The sequence below is a fragment of the Pseudophryne corroboree genome (assembly GCF_028390025.1).
Source record: "Pseudophryne corroboree isolate aPseCor3 chromosome 3 unlocalized genomic scaffold, aPseCor3.hap2 SUPER_3_unloc_5, whole genome shotgun sequence".
Taxonomy (NCBI): Eukaryota; Metazoa; Chordata; class Amphibia; order Anura; family Myobatrachidae; genus Pseudophryne; species Pseudophryne corroboree.
Genome location: NW_026967541.1, coordinates 910,858 through 933,186, shown reverse-complemented (window position 1 = coordinate 933,186; position 22,329 = coordinate 910,858). Strand labels below are relative to the sequence as shown.

Genomic DNA, 22,329 nt, shown 5'->3' with positions numbered 1-22,329 from the left:
CTATGTTTCGTCTACACTCATAGTTTGTGTGTTAGTTATTGTCACACTATTTTAAACCTTATATGAATAAAAGTTATATTTTAGGAATTTTTCAGACGGGTGTGACAACCAGGTTACTCCCTTCTTTGTGCATCGACAATACAGCCTCTCTCTCTTTCTCCATATGTATCCTCATATCTAACAATTTAGCTGTGATATATACTTTGACTTTTAGCTCCGTCATTTCAAAAATGGAAAAATCTTTGGAACAGTGGCACGATTTACCTTTTCATTGTTAGGCAGGTTGGAGGTGGTCAAGTCTATTCTCCTACCCAAACTGATGTACCCAATGCAAATGCTGCCACTTAAATTGACTAAGAAAGACATTAAACATATTGATAAGATTTGCTCCAAATGTATTTGGAAATCTAAGAAACCTAGAATTGCCTCATGGAAAATGAGATGCCCAAAATCAAATGGAGGATTGGGCTTACTGGATCTTCCGCATTACTCCAGAGCACTTTTAGTTAGATTCGCACTAGATTGGCTGACAGAGGGTAGCTTGTTCACGGATTATGAACTAGAACGAGGTTACTTTTATCCATACTCTCCGGGAGCTCTTCTACTTACCCAGAGACGTCTTCTTCCTAAACATATTAGTACTAACCTGCTATAGATGAAGCATGGGGCGCAGTGAACGTCACATTGCATAGAAATACGACCAGAAGGGAGTGGATACCCATTTGGGGTAACCCCTCCTTTACACCAGGAATGGAGAACTTGGCCTGTTTGAGACTGAGCTCGAAGGAGCTTCGAGACGTATCGCAAGTGTTTGACCCTGGAGGTAATATAAAATCTTATAGGGTTTTACAATGTGAATTTAATCTTCATAGTAGTAGCCTATTTTCCCTGATGCAAGTCACACAATTCACCATGTCTATACCCTCTAGCTCTGTGACAGAATTGACTTTAGACCCTTTAAACCATGTCCTCTCTAGGTTTTCAGAAAAAAAGTATAAAACCAGAATACTGTATGGGATACTAATGAAAACCAACACACCCAAATGAATTGATCATTTTCGGAAGCCCTGGTTTAAGGATATACCATCTTTATTAAAGGACAATACCTTATTTAAATATTATGACAGAACCCTTAGGACACTAAGAGCCTCCGTCTTACAGGAGGTTCATGTCAAAATGCTTTTTAGAGCATATGTGGCCCAAGGTCAGAGAAAGCACTACATGGAGGACGTATCTGGACGATGTCCAAAGTGTGGTGCTCCCTCAGCGACAATATTTCATAATATATGGAACTGCAGAAAAATTAAAAAGTTTTGGTATAAAGTAGTTTCTTATATAAACTCCACTCTAGCACTACATGTAAATTTGGACCCTAGTCCCCTACTTTTCGATCATTTGACAATTGGAAATTGGGGGTGTCTAACTCTCGATTCCTTTTCTGATGAACCTTGTGACAGTGGCAAAAAAAGTGATTATGAATTCTTGGATCTCTAGTCACACTCCATCACTGAGAGAGGTAGATGATCTCCTTATGAGGTATATGTATTATGATCGATATGAGACGACTCAAGACAACCCGGAGAAAGATTTGAACTTTCTCCGGAAGTGGGGAGTTTTCATTTCATCAAAATCAATAGAGATGCAAGCCTACATCTATGTCTCCCTAGATACGTCTAGATAACCTTAGCTATAGGTCACAAGTATTTCTGAGATGTTTCAGGTGGATAGCTGCTCCCCCTTTAAGTATTTGCTGAAACAATGGAGATGCAAGCCCACATCTATGTCTCCCTAGATACGTCTAGATAACCTTAGCTATAGGTCACAAGTATTTCTGAGATGTTTAGGTGGATAGCTGCTCCCCCTTTAAGTATTTACTGAATCAATACAATTGCTGAATAGTTTGAAGTTAAGTCAGTTACGATATATCGATGGATCCTGGCAGATTTAGGAGACAAACCCCAAACTACCCCTCATCCAACCCCCTCAAATCCCCCCTCTCTATTCTTTCTTTCTTTCCTTCTTATGTTCTTTGTTAGTTTGTCTATATATTTTTACTGTTATACAGAATCTGTACGATAAATACGTCAAAGGCGTACTGCCGGCTGAAAAATACAGTATCACTATGCCTATTTAGTTTAACCCCTAATGAGAGCTTATTGCTATATACAACACACTTCTGGAAAAGATGTTTTCCCTTTATTTTGGAAATTTCTATGCTAGATGTAAATCATGTGTCGGTCGTGCTAAATTTTTCTAATATGACTTTGTCTTTTATGTCTTATTTTGTTCATGTAAATTGAAAAAAAAAAAATGTAAAAAAAAAAATGACATCTGCTGTTATCCCACTGAATGAGGTAGACCGATTACAAGTAGCGCAATAATAATAATGTATAATGGGCATAGGTGTGTAATAATGTGTAATGGGCATAACGGTTTGCAGCATAATATGTTAATGGTATTACGGATGTGTAATACTGTGCAATGGGCATTACACTGTGTAATAATGTGCAATGGGCATTACGCTGTGTAATAATGTGTAACGGATGTATAATAATGTGTAATGGGCATTACACTGTGTAATAATGTGTAACGGATGTATAATAATGTGTAATGGGCATAACGGTGTGTAGCATTAGGTGTAATGGGCATTACGGTGTGTAATAATGTGTAATGGGCATAACAGTGTGTAGCATTAGGTGTAATGGGCATTACGGTGTGTAATAATGTGTAATGAGCATTACGGTGTGTAGCATTAGATGTAATGGGCATAACAGTGTGTAATAATGTGTAACGGTGCTGGAGATGGGTTTCTATTTTCAGCTGGGTGCTCATAAATGAAGTTGCTATTTGTGCGTTACTATACAGGTTGTATGACATAGGTGTGTACATTACACTTGTACTTTGTAGATAAATTGTGTATAATATTTTTCCCACAGATGTGTCAGCAGAGGAAAATCACAAATTCTGGTCTGAATTCATTGAATTGTATCACGAGAACGAGTTCCTGTGCCGTGTGATAAGCGTGGACTATGCCAACAGGACACAGAGGAATCGGGCATATGACCAGCTGATCAGATACAATAGAGACAGGAACAGCTAACAGTGTTTTTATAGGAGCACAAGAAGTACATGTATTCACAACGTTCAGGAGACGGGACGGATGAGGTTTACAAGCCAACGCTGTGGTTTTATGACCTCATGAAAATCACTTTGGAGCAAGAGCCAAGGATAAGGTCACAGTGTAATCTGGATCCGGATTCTCCCACTCTTGTGGAAGAGGAGACATCGGAGAGTCTGGATCTGGTAAATACACACACATTTGTATTGTATTGTACACACACATTTTTACATGGAGTTCAGTTTTGTTTTATATTGCAGGATATTACACCGGAGTTGGAAGTGGAGTCTACCATGAGTGAGGCAACTGAAGTGGACAACCCAACCCCACAGCCACGACCCCTGAAACAGCGGAGTTCATCTGGAAACCAACTTCTGCCCCGCCCAGATCACAACAGTTGTTTACTCACGTTGAGGAGGTTCTTAATAGGGCCCTGGACTGGAGCAAACTTGGCAATTACATCGCGGCGGAGATGCGACTGATGAATGAGGGTCAAAAGAAGATCTACAAGCATCTGGTACTTGATGCTATCTGACATGCAAATGATGAGTGTCTTGTCAAGGCATGTGAGATAACACCACCTGCCAGATGCTGTCCCCCAAATGTGACCCCACCCACCTACCCACATCACCAACCCATGCAGTATGCACCAGGAAACCCTCAACAATCGAGCTGTTTTCAGCCAGGACCCACACAGCCCACCCCCTCCTCCCACTCCAGCGCGTCGTCCAGTGGTACGTACTTAGACATGCTGAGTACACAGTCCTCTGTACTGGACGATACTCATTTTTTAAATTATTAGATTTTTTTCAAACTGGTTTTTTAGTTGTTTCAAAAATTGTTGTTGCCCTTACCCTAGTCTCTTGCTCCAAGTGTCCTGTATTGAGGTGATTAGTACCCCAGCGTTGGTTTCTTGACCTCATTGTCCCGGACTTGTGATCATTGTGATCTATGCACTTCTTAAGTTCTTTCTAAAAGCAATGTTCAGAAATCTGCACTTTATCTTCTCTCCCCAATGTATGGTGGTAGCAAAGATATTCTGTGGGATACGCCTGATTCCTCTACTGGCTACTGTTGGCACAGTCCTTGCAAAAAAGGCTCTTGTTCTCCTGATAGAGTCAATGAAGGAAGACCAGAATTGGCAATTTTTTAATATATTTTTTTTATAGATAAAGTTTTTTGGGGAAAAATTGCGTTGTGTTTTTGTTTAATTAATGGTTGTTAATGCAAATGTCATTTTGTGTAACATGCCTTTGTAAAAATCAGAGGGTCAGCGAGACGTTATGGAGCCAATGTATCATTTACTATTTGCTGTACTTCCCACAAAACAACCGTACCTCCCAAATGTAAGTAGAAGGGACTGCAGCAGGTATCTCCCATACCTTCATACATGGACGTTTCCAGGCAAGGGTCAGGTAAGTTTATTATGAGTGATGTCTATTGTGTGCAACATGAGATGATTTATTTCTCAGAGCAAGAAAATGGCTTCTCACCTGTGTGACTTCTCTCATGATGAATAAGATGTGATTTCTGTGCAAAACATTTCCCACACTCAGAGCAAGAAAATGGCTTCTCACCTGTGTGACTTCTCTCATGATGAATAAGATGTGATTTCTGTGCAAAACATTTCCCACACTCAGTGCAAGAAAATGGCTTCTCACCTGTGTGAGTTTGCTGATGTCTTAAAAGAACTGATTTCCGTGCAAAACATTTCCCACACTCAGTGCAAGAAAATGGCCTCTCACCTGTGTGACTTCTCTCATGATTAATAAGATTTGATTTCTGTGCAAAAAATTTCCCACACTCAGAGCAAGAAAATGGCTTCTCACCTGTGTGACTTCTCTGATGTCTAACAAGATCTGATTTGATTGTAAAACATTTCCCACACTCAGAACATGGAAATGGATTCTCACCTGTGTGACTTCTCTGATGTATAACAAGATCTGATTTCCGTGCAAAACATTTCCCACACTCAGAGCAAGAAAATGGCTTCTCACCTGTGTGACTTCTCTGATGTCTAACAAGATCTGATTTGAGTGCAAAACATTTCCCACACTCAGAGCAAGAAAATGGATTCTCACCTGTATGACTTCTCTGATGTCTAACAAGATCTGATTTCCGTGCAAAACATTTCCCACACTCAGAGCAGAAAAATGGCTTCTCACCTGTGTGACTTCTCTGGTGTATAACAAGATGTGATTTCTGCGCAAAACATTTCCCACACTCAGAACAAGAAATTGGCTTCTCGCCTGTGTGACGTTTCTGATGTATAACAAGATGTGATTTGTGCGTAAAACATTTCCCACACTCAGAGCATATCAGTGGCCTCTCACCTGCCTTACCTGTCTGTTGGTTAATAAGCTTTGTGTTCTGTGTAAAACATTTGGCATCTACAGAACAGGGAAACACTGTATCTACTCTCAGAGCTGTAACAGATGCACCAATATCAGAGTGATCAGGAGAACATTTCCCAGGATCAGAGGGATCAGCTGATATAGTTGGATGTATAATTGGGGTAATGGGGTTATCTCCCGGAGAATCCTGTCTACTGTCATTATCTTTTATGTCACAATCCGGGGATAACATTAGATGTCCTTCTGAGATGTTCCTGCTTGTGTGTCCATCTGCTGGAAATAAAATACATTATGGAAATGTGACATTTTCTGTAACAATATTAATCTTGTAAACAATAGGAGAAGACGACTCTCTGGGACAGTTAATTGTAAATGTGTGTGTATAATAAAACATAACTTTTAATGAAGGCTTTATAATAATGTCTCCTAATGTTACTCCTGGAAGCATTGGTAAGGTAGCATTCCTTTATGTGTGTGCTCATACGCTGGTAAGCCTGTACATGTGTTACTCATCCTTATATAAGGTATATTGCTACAGCAGAGTAGGTGTGGAACAAGGTATTTTACATGCAATACACTATATAATACCCTGTAATCATCATCTGCTAGGTTATAATTCACTTTTACACCCCCATCATCAGTGTCTTACATCTATTCTCTCAATAGTAATAAGGATGATGTGTGTATGGTAAGTATGACACAGAGAATTACATATCAGAATCTATACAGCTGCCGCCATACTTCTGCTTCTCATACGTGTGCTACTGGCAGCAGTGAACATCTGAGTGAGAGTGCAGGGAAGACAGCAGAGTCTGATGAGAAAGAGATTGGATCTGCCTTTGTAGGGCTGTACCACACCTGTCACCCCTGTTAGTATATAAACTAATAAATAAGAGGAGTGTGGTCCATCCAGACGTGCTTTCTGGAGCTCTCCTCACTAAGTGGCTTCTTATCTACCCTACCTGATAGCCCTCAGCCGCCGCTGGGACCAAGACCCAATCTATTAAGTCCCCCACTCCTCCTGCCCTAAAGCTGATTGCTCTGCACACTCCAGTCACTGTTCACTGCCGCAGCCTAGCGACGCCGCTGAAGCCATGGGCTGAATTCTGGGGCTAAGTGTGCCCAGTGTTTCCTGCATGCTCTATCCACCTGACTTGGAGTCGCTTTTGCCTTAGGTGGGAGCAAATGCTCTCCCGCTACTGCTGGGGACAGAACAGGCTGCCCACAGTCACCGGAACCCGGCAGAGATATTGGGAAGTGACATGGCTGCCATTTTGGATCATGGTGCCCAACCATCGCATACTTTGCCTTCAATAAGGTTTAAAATTGATATAAGCTGCTACCTGATGGCTGGACCGGGGTCACTACACTAAATTGAGGCATTTGCATGGAGGTGAAACTACCTTCTATTTATATGGTACCACTATAATCTACTTCCTCTCAATCTACATGCAGAGCCCAGTATCAAGTATCGTCTGAGTACAGCTCGTTACACTCTGATTACAACCTCACAGTATATTATTTTGTGGATTTATCCACTGAATATATTTTGCCATTTCTGTCTCTCTGTGCTGAGTACTTCACGTCTGTGATCACGCTGACCTCTAGTGGAATTTCTCGGTCATTACTGTGTTATTTGAGTTGCATTACATCATGTTTACTTGAAATTTTGGCTCAGATACCCCTGTCACCACGACTAAGAAAGTCATTTTGAACGGAGTCATCTTGATGTAACCTCCTGACAGCGTACTACTGCTCCTTTTATTTATAGATTGTTTGAATTTTCCTATCTCTGAAATGTTAGTCTCTTTGGAGCTGGTATACCATGCTTTCAAAAAAGGTTAAAAAGGTACCAAATCACCCCCACCTGTCCATCTCTTTGGTACCTCAAATTCAGGTGGTCCTTCTGAGACTGCTATATCATCATCTGCTTCTTCTTGCACAGCCCAGCAGTAATGGCTCAAGATGTCTTAAGACACTCTAGATAGTTCTGTTACTTTATGCTCTATACATTCTATGTTATCTACATTTAAGGACTGAAATAACCTCAAAACTGAACTCTAATATTCAAGCTTTGAGGTCAGATATCCGTGAGATTGGCACACGTACAGACTGAGATGAAAGAGATTGTTGTGTCTCACAAAGATCTGATTTCAGCACATGACACCCTTCAGGAAGACCCGGTCTCTATTCGTGATAAAGTCATTGATTTAGAAGACAGGTCTCGGAGAAATAATATCAGAATAATGGGCGTTCCGGATTCTGTTACAAATGCTAAGATTTATGATTATGCCACGGTCCTCTTTTCAGAAACTTTCACCGAAGGCTTCTGCCGCGGACCTTCTTATTAATAGGATCCAGACTCCCAAAGTCAAAACAGGCCCCTATCCAAGCACCGAGGGACACTCTGCTCAGGGTCCACTTTTTCATATTAAGGAATGCATTCTACAGGCTGCTTTGTCTTCCTCATCCACAGCTGAGTGCCTGGATAATCTGCAGATATTTTCGGATATTTCTCCTGTGACGCTGGCCCAAAGGCTTCTATTCCACACAAGGAACTGTACAATACAAATAGGGTTTTCCTACTAAGCTTATTGTAATGTGAAATAGCGCCTTCACAGTGATACCTTCACCCGAGGATGGCCCTGCTATTCTGAAAAAGTGGAACATTCGTGTTGACAGTCCTTCTTGACACTTCACCTAAACCAATCCCGGAGGAGTTGTCTTCAGTGTCTAAGTAATATGATAAAGGAGTAAGACTGTTAGAGACACTCAGAGTTTGTTTCCTACTGTAACATGTGCCAACTGGGACTAAGTTACTGGGCATGGATCTCTATTTGGCCCAGATTTATTTACTCGTTATAGGTTTAAAAACGTATCTTTTTATCTTTATTTCCTGACCTACTTAATTGCTATATGGTCTGATAATCTTTCCACTGTTATGTTTCATAATACCTTTCTAGAATATTTGGTTGTTCAGGCAAAGCATGACTGATCCGTCTAACATCCTGTTGCCCTTATACCTGTGTTGGTAGTACCTAAATTGGATATCTGGCCATGTTCTTAGCCTTTACCTTCTTTGGATACATTGAGATTTGATATTTCTTTGTACAATTGTTACTATGATGACTAGATTTTGCACTCTCGTATGGCTACTTGGGGTAGTCGGTGGGTTTTCCTTTTAGGCCCGACCGCCACCTTTTTCTACCTTTCTGTCACGGTACCCTAGTGACGGAATCTCTAGCTCCTTTATGGACACTATTTCTGTTTGTCTCCCATATTTGTTCCCTATTTAATTTTTTGGGTTATTTGATAGTTTGAAGTATGCACACGTCCTACAGACTCTATTGGACTTTATACAGATGATCTTAGATGTTTCATACCATGATCTGATCCCTATCATGGTGAAGTTTTTAAGTCTTAATGTAAACGGTCTTAATTCTCCCAGTAAGAGATGTCTTGCAATAACATATTTCACTGACCAGAAGGAGGCGGTGGTAGACATTCAGGAATCACATGTTCCATTGCAGTCTTACCCTCAGTTTACCAATAACTACCCAACATGCTATATCTCCTGTGGTGTAGCCATCCTTTCTAATAGATCCTGCCCCATTCATCTGGAAAGCAAGTGGGTGGATTGCAATGGTAGATATTGGATTCTTGTTGGGAAGATTCATAATAAATATGTCACCCTCACTTCTCTCTATGCCCCTCATGCCAGACAGCCCCGATTTCTTAAATATTTCTTTGCAAAAGCTACCAGAAATTGCACTTCTCCTTATGGGAAATTTTATTCTTGCTCCAGACCCTCATCTTGATAGACCCTCCACTACTGATGAACAGACCAGTAATGTCGCCCGTTCCGTAGCTTCCTCATGCCCCCATTTATTAGCTGAATTTGACCTTTGACCTAGTGTGAAGGACATAGTGAGTGGAAAGAATATACACAACTTTTAGGCTGGATGCTTATAATAAATATATCTTCCTATTATCAGCATCTCAGATGGAAACGGTCCAGTAAGATGTTTGGGGTATTGTATTCATAAGTAGGTGAAAGGAGACAGTTGTCCATGATAAGATGAATGATGTTATACTGAATGACTACTGCACCCAGCATCACAGACCATGAATGTAATATCTGGTAAGACAATGTTAGCGTATCCTTGCAGGGTATAAAGCCTAGAGACTTACACATAGCAGGTTAGTTCTGATTGAAGCTAGTTCTGTCTGCAGCGGATATAGACTTCTATAAACCCACCTCAGTTTAATAAATTCAGACAGGGTTATTAAAGAGGGACCCTGAGGGCGACTGAACTATATTGTTTAAACTACGTAATCGATGACCATCATCTGGGACAGATCATGAAACATCTGAGATAAGAGCGGAGTATTCTAATTTGTTCTTCTTATTACTGTAACTGAGTATAACTTGTTATTTGCAGGTTCTCATTGTTGTAACTTAGAGAAATAAATGCTTATCCTTTATAATATGTCCTGTGTCAGTCTCCATATTTATCACATTGTATCCCAGAACCTGGTCATTTGAATTTTTCAAACAACATGGTCTGATCACACCCCTCTGATAGGGTCCTGGTCGCCTTTTCCCGCTACTCCTCCTTTACCACCTTGGAGATTACAGGATTATATATTAATGGATGCTGAAGGCACCAGAAGTTTGCAAGAGGCACTGTCCTCCTACTTAGACATGAACGCTCCTGAATATACTTCCATTAGGAACCATAGGTGTGCTCTTAAGGCCATGGATCAGAAGCCAGAGAAGGCCGTCATCCTAGTGCCAGGGGACAGGTAATCAGCAGGGAATGTGCAGGATTGGTTCCCATACACAAGCTCAATAAATGTATTATATACCTAAGACGACGGTAGCAAGACTCTGGTGCTGCCAACTCAGTAACAGGAGCCGTTCATTAGCCAATTCCCTGAGGCCGGCTGCTACAGGAGCATGTGGATACATGACAGGGGCTGCGCCAGATTTTTCCTAAGCATTGTGTCACGTGGCATGAGGAACCCCGAGCCTGTGCCCCAGCAAGCAGCCGCACCATGCCAGAAATAAGTGATTTATATATAGACCGGCGTGTGCTAATAGTGACACTCTCAGGGCATGTAATACCATAGGCAGGGGTACTGCTAGCACACAGTATGGCTGCTGGTAACACACAGTGACACGATGTGAGGGGGAGAGCAGGAGTATAATAGGGGCTGATGGCTCCTGATGTATGAGATACACCAGAGAGTGTGGGGAAGAGACTGCTCAGATCTCTGGGCTGGTAACACACAGTGACATGATGTGAGGAGGAGAGCAGGAGTATAATAGGGGCTGATGGCTCCTGATGTATGAGATACACCAGAGAGTGTGGGGAAGAGACTGCTCAGATCTCTGGGCTGGTAACACACAGTGACATGATGTGAGGGGGAGAGCAGGAGTATAATAGGGGCTGATGGCTCCTGATGTATGAGATACACCAGAGAGTGTGGGGAGAAGACTGGTCAGATATCTGTGCTGGTAACACACAGTGACATAATGTGAGGGGGAGAGCATGAGTATAATAGGGGCTGATGTCTCCTGATGTATGAGATACACCAGAGAGTGTGGGGAGGAGACTGGTCAGATCTCTGGGCTGGTAACACACAGTGACATGATGTGAGGGAGAGAACAGGAGTATAATAGGGGCTGATGGCTCCTGATTTATGATATACACCAGAGAGTGTGGGGAGGAGACTGGTCAGATCTCTGGGCTGGTAACACACAGTGACATGATGTAAGGGGGAGAGCAGGAGTATAATAGGGGCTGAAGGCTCCTGATGTATGAGATACACCAGAGAGAGTGGGGAGGAGACTGGTCAGATCTCTGGGCTGGTAACACACAGTGACATGATGTGAGGAGGAGAGCAGGAGTATAATAGGGGCTGCTGGCCCCTGATGTATGAGATACACCAGGGATTGTGGGGAGGAGACTGGTCAGATCTCTGGGCTGGTAACACACAGTGACATGATGTGAGGGGGAGAGCAGGAGTATAATAGGGGCTGATGTCTCCTTATGTATGATATACACCAGAGAGTGTGGGGAGGAGACTGGTCAGATCTCTGGGCTGGTAACACACAGTGACATGATGTGAGGGGGAGAGCAGGAGTATAATAGGGGCTGAAGGCTCCTGATGTATGAGATACACCAGAGAGTGTGGGGAGGAGACTGGTCAGATCTCTGGGCTGGTAACACACAGTGAAATGATGTGAGGAGGAGAGCAGGAGTATAATGGGGGCTGATGTCTCCTGATGTATGAGATACACCAGAGAGTGTGGGAGGAGACTGGTCAGATCTCTGGGCTGATAACACACAGTGACATGATGTGAAGAGGAGAGCAGGAGTATAATAGGGGCTGATGGCTCCTGATGTATGATATACACCAGAGAGTGTGGGGAGGAGACTGGTCAGATCTCTGGGCTGGTAACACACAGTAACATGATATGAGGAGGAGAGCAGGAGTATAATAGGAGCTGATGGCTCCTGATGTATGAGATACACCAGAGAGTGTGGAGAGGAGACTGGTCAGATCTCTGGGCTGGTAACACACAGTGACATGATGTGAGGGGGAGAGCAGGAGTATAATAGGGGCTGATGTCTCCTGATGTATGAGATACACCAGAGAGTGTGGGGAGGAGACTGGTCAGATCTCTGGGCTGGTAACACACAGTGACATGATGTGAGGGGGAGAGCAGGAGTATAATAGGGGCTGATGTCTCCTGATGTATGAGATACACCAGAGAGTATGGGGAGGAGACTGGTCAGATCTCTGGGCTGGTAACACACAGTGACATGATGTGAGGGGGAGAGCAGGACTATAATAGGGGCTGATGGCTCCTGATGTATGAGATACACCAGAGAGTTTGGAGAGGAGACTGGTCAGATCTCTGGGCTGGTAACACAGTGACATGATGTGAGGGGGAGAGCAGGAGTAAAATAGGGGCTGATGGCTCCTGACTCCACACTTGGAAAATGCATATTCCGCATTAGTCTGTACTGACAGAGGAGGGTGTAGGATAAGAGATTGTTGTAGTGACTGAGCAAGGAGAATATGTGACTCTTTTCTGTAATAATTGTTTATTACTCACCTGTGCTGATATCTGTAGGGATCTCCTTCTCCTTACACTGCTGATCACCCCTCACATACGTCTCTTCTTCTCCCTCTATATCTTCTGCCTTCATATCAGTCACATACGTCTCTTCTTCTCCCTCTATATCTTCTGCCTTTATATCAGTCACATACGTCTCTTCTTCTCCCTCTGTATCTTCTGCCTTTATATCAGTCACATACGTCTCTTCTTCTCCCTCTGTATCTTCTGCCTTTATATCAGTCACATACGTCTCTTCTTCTCCCTCTATATCTTCTGCCTTTATATCAGTCACATACGTCTCTTCTTCTCCCTCTATATCTTCTGCCTTTATATCAGTCACACACGTCTCTTCTTCTCCCTCTATATCTTCTGCCTTTATATCAGTCACACACGTCTCTTCTTCTCCCTCTGTATCTTTGACTTTAATATTATTTAATTGGGCTTCACCCTATGTAAACCATTAATAAAAGATTGTAAAATTGTTGATTTCAGTAATAGATTAAACAATACAAATATAATAACACACACAGCTGCTCTACAGATCATATAGTGACAGTCACTTTGGTATATTGGATGAGACCCTAAATCCCACCTACCTGATCCTCCTGTGGGATCCTGTGATTCTCCTCTGTACAATCCTGGGAATACAGAGGACGGGGACATCTCTCTGGGGTATCTCTGTTACTGGGTCCATCTGTAGGAGACACACAGTGACTGAGAACAGTGTATAAATGTGATTATCAGATGATGTGTGTATATAGGGGGCCCCCATACCTGCTCTCCCCTGTACAATACATGACAGTCTCCTCTTACCCAGTGATGTGAGGGGCCGGTGATTCTCCATCATCATGTCCTTGTACAGACCCCTGTGTTCCTCTATATACTCCCCCTCCTGCATGGAGACATAGACAGTGACATCCTGAAACCTTATAGGAACCTGACACACACAGTGATACAGTCATCACCCAGACACATCCCCTGGTGTTACTGTATAATGTCCCATTCCCAGCAGTCACCTCTCCAGTCATCACCCAGACACATCCCCTGGTGTTACTGTATAATGCCCCATTCCCAGCAGTCACCTCTCCAGTCATCACCCAGACATGTCCCCTGGTGTTACTGTAGAATGACCCATTCCCAGCAGTCACCTCTCCATTCATCACCCAGACACGTCCCCTGGTGTTACTGTATAATGCCCCATTCCCAACAGTCACCTCTCCAGTCATCACCCAGACACATTCCCTGGTGTTACTGTATAATGCCCCATTCCCAGCAGTCACCTCTCCAGTCATCGTCCAGACACGTCCCCTGTTGTTACTGTATAATGCCCCATTCCCAGCAGTCACCTTTCCAGTCAGCAACTGAATGATCTTGTTGGTGAGTTCCAGGATCTTCTGGTCATTGTGTCTCTCATGTGTCAGTGAGTGAGGTGGAGGCACCGTGATTGGGCTCTGGGTTCTACTCAGTCCTCCTGATACACGGGGATGGCTGCTGGGTGTCTCATACTCATTGGATGTCTTCTTCACTATTGTGTAATCCTGTGTAATGGTGGAGACATCATATATCAATATATAAACTCCAAGATCCCCTCACCTCCCCAGTCATGTCACTGTATTATTACTATAGATATGTGATGTCACTGTGACGCTCACAGATCCCCTCACCTGCCCAGTCATGTCCCTGTATTATTACTATAGAAATAAGTGACGTCACTGTGAAACTCCCAGATTCCCACACCTCCACAGTTATTTCCCTGTATTATTACTATAGATATGTGATGTCACTGTGACACTCCCAGATCCCCTCACCTCCCCAGTCATGTCTCTATATTATTACGATAGATGTAAGTGATGTCACTGTGACATTCACAGATCCTCTCACCTCCCCAGTCATGTCCCTGTATTATTACTATAGATAAAAGTGATGTCACTGTGACACTCCCAGATCACGTCACCTCCCCATTCATATCCCTGTATTATTACTATAGATCTAAGTGATGTCACTGTGACACTCCCAGATCCCCTCACCTCCCCAGTCATGTCCCGGAATTATTACTATAGATATAAGTGATGTCACTGTGACGCACCCAGATCGCCTCACCTCCCCAGTCATGTCCCTGAATTATTACTATAGATATGTGATGTCACTGTGACACTCCCAGATTCCCTCACATTCCCAATCATGTCTTTGTATTATTACTATAGACAAAAGTGATATCACTGTGACGCTCCAAAATCCCCTCACCTCCCCAGTCATGTCACTGTATTATTGCTATAGATAAATGTGACGTCAAAGTGATGCTCCCAGATCCCTTCACCTCCCCAGTCATGTCACTGTATTATTAGTATAGATATGTGATGTCACTGTGACACTCCCAGATCCCTTTTCTCCCCAGTTATGTCCCTGTATAATTACTACAGATATAAGTGACATCACTGTACTGCTCGCAGATCCCCATACCTCCCCAGTCACGTCCCTGTATTATTACTATAAATATAAGTGATGCCACTGTGACACTCCCAGATCCCCTCACTTCCCCAGTCATGTCTCTGTATTATTACTATAGATATGTGATGTCACTATGACGTTCCCAGATCCCCTTTCCTCCCCAGTCATGACTCTGTATTATTACTGTTGATATAAGTGATGTCACTGTGACGATCCCAAATCCCCCCACTTCCACAGTCAAGTCCCTGTATTATTAATATAGATATAAGTTACTTATCAGTAACGCTTCAAAATCCCCTCACCTCCCCAGTCATGTCCCTGTATTATTACTATAGATATAAGTGATGTCCCTGTGATGCTCTAAGACCCCTCACCTCCCCAGTGACATCCCTGTATTATTACTATAGATATGTTACCTCACGGTGATGCTTCGATTCCCTCACCTCCCCAGTCATATTCCTGTATTATGACTATAGATATTAGTGATGTCACAGTGACGCACCCAGATACCCTCACCTCCCCAGTCATGTCCCTGTTTTATTACTATAGATATAAGTGACATCACTGTGACACTCCCAGATCCGCCACACCTCCCCAGTCATGTCCTTGTATTATTAATTTAGATATAAGTGATGCCACAGTGATGCTCCCAGATTCCCTCACCTCCCCAGTCATGTCCCTGAATTATTACTATAGATATAAGGTCACAGTGATGCTCACAGATCCTATCACCTCCCCAGTCATGTCTCTGTATTATTACTATAGATATGTGATGTCACTGTGACGTTCCCAGATCCCCTCACCTCCCCAGTCATGACTCTGTATTATTACTGTTGATATAAGTGATGTCACTGTGACGATCCCAAATCCCCCCACTTCCACAGTCAAGTCCCTGTATTATTAATATAGATATAAGTTACTTATCAGTAACGCTTCAAAATCCCCTCACCTCCCCAGTCATGTCCCTGTATTATTACTATAGATATAAGTGATGTCCCTGTGATGCTCTAAGACCCCCTCACCTCCCCAGTGACATCCCTGTATTATTACTATAGATATGTTACCTCACAGTGATGCTTCGATTCCCTCACCTCCCCAGTCATATTCCTGTATTATGACTATAGATATTAGTGATGTCACAGTGACGCACCCAGATACCCTCACCTCCCCAGTCATGTCCCTGTTTTATTACTATAGATATAAGTGACATCACTGTGACACTCCCAGATCCGCCACACCTCCCCAGTCATGTCCTTGTATTATTAATTTAGATAAAAGTGATGCCACAGTGATGCTCCCAGATTCCCTCACCTCCCCAGTCATGTCCCTGAATTATTACTATAGATATAAGGTCACAGTGATGCTCACAGATCCTATCACCTCCCCAGTCATGTCTCTGTATTATTACTATAGATATAAGGTCACTGTTATGCTCCCAGATCCACTCACCACCCCAGTCATATCCCTGTATTATTACTATAGATATAAGGTCACTGTTACGCTCCCAGATCCACTCACCATCCCAGTCGTGTCCCTGTATTATTACTATAGATATAAGTGATGTCACTGTGACACTCCCAGATCTTCTCACCTCCCCAGTCATGTCCCTGTATTATTACCATAGATATGAGGTCACTGTGATGCTCCCAGATCCACTCACCTCCCCAGTCAGCAGGTAGATGATCTCCAGGGTGATATTTATTATCCTCTCTGTCCTGTGACTCCTGTGCTTGTCCATCCTCTGTGAATCAGAGAGAATACAGAACATGTGATGTGTAATAAAGACTCCGTTCCTCACAGCTGGAGTTCCTTAGAATAAATATAATACATAAAACATATTGCACATGTAACATAGTAAATGTGGAATAGAGTGGTCATTAAGTCTCCTATTTCCCCACAGCCATAGAGTCCTGGTCAGTGTCTCTGAGGTTCCGGTGACCCAGCCCCATAAGGCTGTACTGCATAGTGGGCCTGATCTAGAGTGTAGCGCTATTGTGGGTGGAGTCACAATGAGCTGATGTTCGGTACAACGCTCATGGGCACGACCCGTATGGAGCATGTGCTCTATGTGTCCTGAGTTGTCAGACGAGTATGGCTGCAGCCATGAAGTGGTGTAAGGGTGAGAATTGGTTGTGAAGAGCAGGGTCTCCTGAGGGAAATTTCATGGCCTCATTCATGAAGCTGCAGCGTACAGTCACCGTGACGTCAGGTTCCACACATCCAGCCGATGGTGTAGCAAAGGCGGCAGGAGACAGGCAGGGAAAGGTTGCAGGAGACAGGCAAGGGAAAGGTGGCAGGAGACAGGCAAGGGAAAGGTGGCAGGAGACAGGCAAGGGAAAGGTGGCAGGAGACAGGCAAGGGAAAGGTGGCAGGAGACAGGCAAGGGAAAGGTTGCTGGAGACAGGCAGAAGGTTGCAGGCGACAGGCAGGGAAAAGGTTGCAGGCGACAGGCAGGGAAAAGGTTGCAGGCGACAGGCAGGGAAAAGGTTGCAGGAGACAGGCAGGGGAAAGGTGGCAGGAGACAGGCAGGGGAAAGGTGGCAGGAGACAAGCAGGGGAAAGGCGGCAGGAGACAGGTAGGGGAAAGGCGGCAGGAGACAGGCAGGGGAAAGGCGGCAGGAGACAGGCAAGGGAAAGGCGGCAGGAGACAGGCAGTGGAAAGGCAGCAGGAGACAGGCAGGAGACAGGCAAGGGAAAGGTGGCAGGAGACAGGCAGGGGAAAGGTGGCAGGAGACAGGCAGGGTAAAGGCGGCAAGAGACAGGCAGGTGGGCAGCAGGGTGGGGGTGGCAGGAGACAGGCAGGGGAAAGGCGACAGGAGACAGGCAGGGTAAAGGCGGCAGGAGACAGGCAGGGGAAAGGTGGCAGGAGACAGGCAGGGGAAAGGCGGCAGGAGACAGGCAGGGGAAAGGCGACAGGAGACAGGCAGGGGAAAGGCGGCAGGAGACAGGCAAGGGAAAGGTGGCAGGAGACATTATTTGTTCATAGGAGATTGAATAAATTGTTAATCATTTGTAATAAAAGTTACATTTTATTATTTGAGAATATCTCAATATTTCTTTACAAGAGTGCGCCCACAAAGAAGTCTACATTCTTTCTCTTGTCACTGTGACACTCCCAGGTCCCCCTCACCTCCCCAGTCATGTCCCTGTATTATTACTATAGATATAAGTGATGTCACTGATACATTCCCAGATCCCCTCACCTCCGCAGACATGTCTCTGCATTATTACTATAGATATAAGTGATGTCAAAGTGACTCTCCCAGACCCCCTCACCTCCCCAGTCATGTCCCTGTATTATTTCTATATATATAAGTGACATCAGAGTGACTATCCCAGACTCCCTCACCTCCCCAGTCATGTCCCTGTATTATTTCTATATATATAAGTGACGTCAGAGTGACTATCCCAGACCCCATCACCTCACCAGTCATGTCCCTGTATTATTACTATAGATATAAGTGATACTCCCAGATCCCCTTACCTCCCCAGTCATGTCCATGTATTATTACTATAGATATGTGATGTCACTGTGACACTGCCAGGAGTATGATATACATTTGCTTCATACTGCTCCAATTAGCATCTGTTACACATGCCAGGGATATTATGGTCTCTGCCTTAATATATCCTAGAATTTGAGCAATATTTTCAAACCCCACAATTTCATATAATAAAATTATTAATAATAATAATAATAATAATAACAACAACAACAACAACGACACAAAAGGCTGCAGCCCAGTATAAAAATAATAACATATGTCTTTATTAACAGGACACCACAGGCTACTCCCCCTTTATTATAATTACAGGACACCACAGGCTGCTGCTCCCTCTGAATAATAATAATAATAACTGTATTCCACAGGCTGCTCCTCCTGTATAATAATGACTGGATTCCACAGGTTGCTCCTCCTTTATTATAATAATAACAGGACCCCACAGGCTGCTACTACTGTATTACAATAACAGGACACCAAAGGCTGCTCCCCCTGTATTATAATAATAATAATAATAATAATGATGATGATGGTGATAACAACAACAAAAACAACAACAACAACAGGACAACACAGGCTGCTCCCTCTAAATAATAATAATAGGACACCACAGTCCGCTCCCCCTGTATTATTATTATTATTATTATATTAATAACAACAACAATAAAAACACACCACAGGCTGCTCCCTCTGTATAATAATAATAATAATAATAATAATAAAAGGACACGACAGGCTGCTCCGCCTGTATAATAATAATAATAACAACAACAACAGGACACCACAGGCTGCTCCCCCTGTATAATAATAATAATAATAAAAAGACACCACAGGCTACTTCCTCTAAATAATAACAGGACACTACAGGCTGCTCCCCCTGTATAATAATAACAGGACACCACAGGCTGCTCAACCTGTATAACATACCTCCCAACTTGTCTCTTCTTTAAAGAGGGACACACGCGCGGCAAAGCGTAAAAGGGGACGTGGCCTATGGAAAGGGGGTGTGGCTTCTCGGGGGGACCCGCGATCGCGAGCCACTTCCCGTTTTCGTCACTGAAGGGGCATGCCCAGCGCTCTGTGAGCTGCTGGCATGCCCCGTCTCCCTCTGTCTCCAATGAATAGACGCTGTGCGTATGCTAAGCAGGGCAGCGAGAGACAGAGCCTCCCAACTGCCCCCCTTCCCCACTGCGGGACACTGCGGCCCACGAGTGGGACAGTCCCCAAAAAACGGGACTGTCCCGCGAAAATCGGGACAGTTGGGAGGTATGTGTATAATAATAATAATAATAATAATAATAATAACAGGACATCACAGGCTGCTTGTTCTGTAAAATAATAATAATAACAACAACTACTACAGGACACCACAGGCTGCTCCCCCTGTATAATAATAAAAATAGCGACACTACAGGCTGCTCCCCCTGTATAATAATAACAGGACACTACAGGCTGCTCCCCCAGTATAATAATAATAATAATATCAGGGCACCACAGGCTGCTCCCCCTGTATAATAATAATAACAGGACACCACAGGCTGCTCCCCCTGTACAGTAAGACGCCATTACCTGATCTCCACGGACACTGGGAGGCTGCAGCAGTCGATGAAAAGTCACTTCCTGCATGTGGACCGCACAACCCGGAAGTAAGGTGGAACGCAAAGGCAGGAAGTAGGGCATGATTGGCGCAGGATGCTTCCTGGTGATTGGACCCTTCCCTCCTACACCCCGCCCACAGGCCCGTCCTCTGTCCTCAGTGCAGTATGCCGGCGGCCATTTTCTTGTAGACCAGTCTGGCAGCAGCAATAGTTTGTAGTGACGTCGGGAGCGGCGGCCATTTTCCCCTGGTCTGAGCTCCGCCTTCCTTCTATCATTCCCACAAGGCAGCAGGAGCAGAGAGCAGCCATTGCTGTGTCTGGCAGCAGGTAATGATATTATTATTATTATTATTATTATTATTCTATAGGCTGAGCAGCTCTGGTGTCAGGTTCTGTACTACAGGGGGAGCAGCCTCTGGTGCCTTGTTATAGTGCAGCTGGAGCAGCCTCTGGTGCTGCATTATCCCTGTACAGGTGTCTGACACTCTAGTGTCCTATTACTGTAATACAGGTGGCGCAGACCCCGCCGTTACCGTAATACAGGTGACGCAGACCCCGCCGTTACCGTAATACAGGTGGCGCAGACCCCGCCGTTACCGTAATACAGGTGGCGCAGACCCCGCCGTTACCGTTATACAGGTGGCGCAGACTCCGCCGTTACCGTAATACAGGTGACGCAGACCCCGCCGTTACCGTTATACAGGTGGCGCAGACCCCGCCGTTACCGTAATACAGGAGGCGCAGACCCCACCGTTACCATAATACAGGTGGCACAGACCCCGCCGTTACCGTAATACAGGTGGCGCAGACCCCTCCGTTACCGTAATACAGGTGGCACAGAATCCGCCGTTACTGTAATACAGGTGACGCAGACCCCGCCGTTACCGTAATACAGGTGGCGCAGACCCCGCCGTTACCATAATACAGGTGGCGCAGACCCCGCCGTTACCGTAATACAAGTGACGCAGACCCCGCCGTTACCGTAATACAGGTGGCGCAGACTCCGCCGTTACCGTAATACAGGTGGCGCAGACCCCGCCGTTACCGTAATACAGGTGGCGCAGACCCCGCCATTACCATAATACAGGTGGCTCAGAATCCGCCGTTACCGTAATACAGGTGACGCAGACCCCGCCGTTACCGTAATACAGGTGGCGCAGACCCCGCTGTTACCATAATACAGGTGGCGCAGAATCCGCCGTTACCGTAATACTGGTGGCGCAGACCCCGCCGTTACCGTAATACAGGTGGCGCAGACCCCGCCGTTACCGTTATACAGGTGGCGCAGACTCCGCCGTTACCGTAATACAGGTGACGCAGACCCCGCCGTTACCGTTATACAGGTGGCGCAGACCCCGCCATTACCGTAATACAGGAGGCGCAGACCCCACCGTTACCATAATACAGGTGGCACAGACCCCGCCGTTACCGTAATACAGGTGGCGCAGACCCCGCCGTTTCCATAATACAGGTGGCACAGAATCCGCCGTTACCGTAATACAGGTGACGCAGACCCCGCCGTTACCGTAATACAGGTGGCGCAGACCCCGCCGTTGCCATAATACAGGTGGCACAGAATCCGCCGTTACCGTAATACAGGTGGCGCAGACCCCGCCGTTACCGTAATACAGGTGGCGCAGACCCCGCCGTTACCGTTATACAGGTGGCGCAGACTCCGCCGTTACCGTTATACAGGTGGTGCAGACCCCGCCATTACCGTAATACAGCAGGCACAAGACACTGCGGTTACCAAAATACAAGTGGCGCAGACCCCGCCATTACCGTAATACAGGAGGCGCAGACCCCACCGTTACCATAATACAGGTGGCACAGACCCCGCCGTTGTGGTAATACATTTGGGGCAGACCCCGTGGTTACCAAAATACAAGTGGCGCAGACCCCGCCGTTACCGTAATACAGGTGGCGCGGACCGTGCCGTTACCGTAATACATGTGGCGCGGACCGTGCCGTTACCGTAATACATGTGGCACAAGACCACACTGTTACCGTAATTCTATACACGGGACATTGCAGGTGTTGTGACCTGTGGCATTGTGCTGTACACGGGGAGCGGCCTGTGTTGTCAATGTACACAGGAGGAGCAGCCTGTGTTGTCATAATATACAGGGGTAGCATCCCGTGCTGTCAATAGTATACAGGGGGAGTGGCCTGTGTTG

The 22,329-nt window shown here is 44.9% G+C and overlaps 1 protein-coding gene across 1 annotated transcript in view; it reads right to left on the bottom strand.

Annotated features, from left to right (window-relative positions):
- Positions 1–1,067: 1,067 nt before the first annotated feature.
- Positions 1,068–22,329, bottom strand: part of LOC134984359 (gastrula zinc finger protein XlCGF48.2-like) — a 36,710-nt gene continuing 15,448 nt past the window's right edge. The window contains exons 5-7 of the mRNA XM_063949956.1: positions 16,713–16,793; positions 12,602–13,052; positions 1,068–5,742 (exon numbers count right to left, since the gene is read on the bottom strand). Coding sequence (XP_063806026.1) covers positions 4,580–5,742; positions 12,602–13,052; positions 16,713–16,793 — 1,695 coding nt within the window. The 3' untranslated portion in view covers positions 1,068–4,579. The remainder of the gene's footprint in view (positions 5,743–12,601; positions 13,053–16,712; positions 16,794–22,329) is intronic.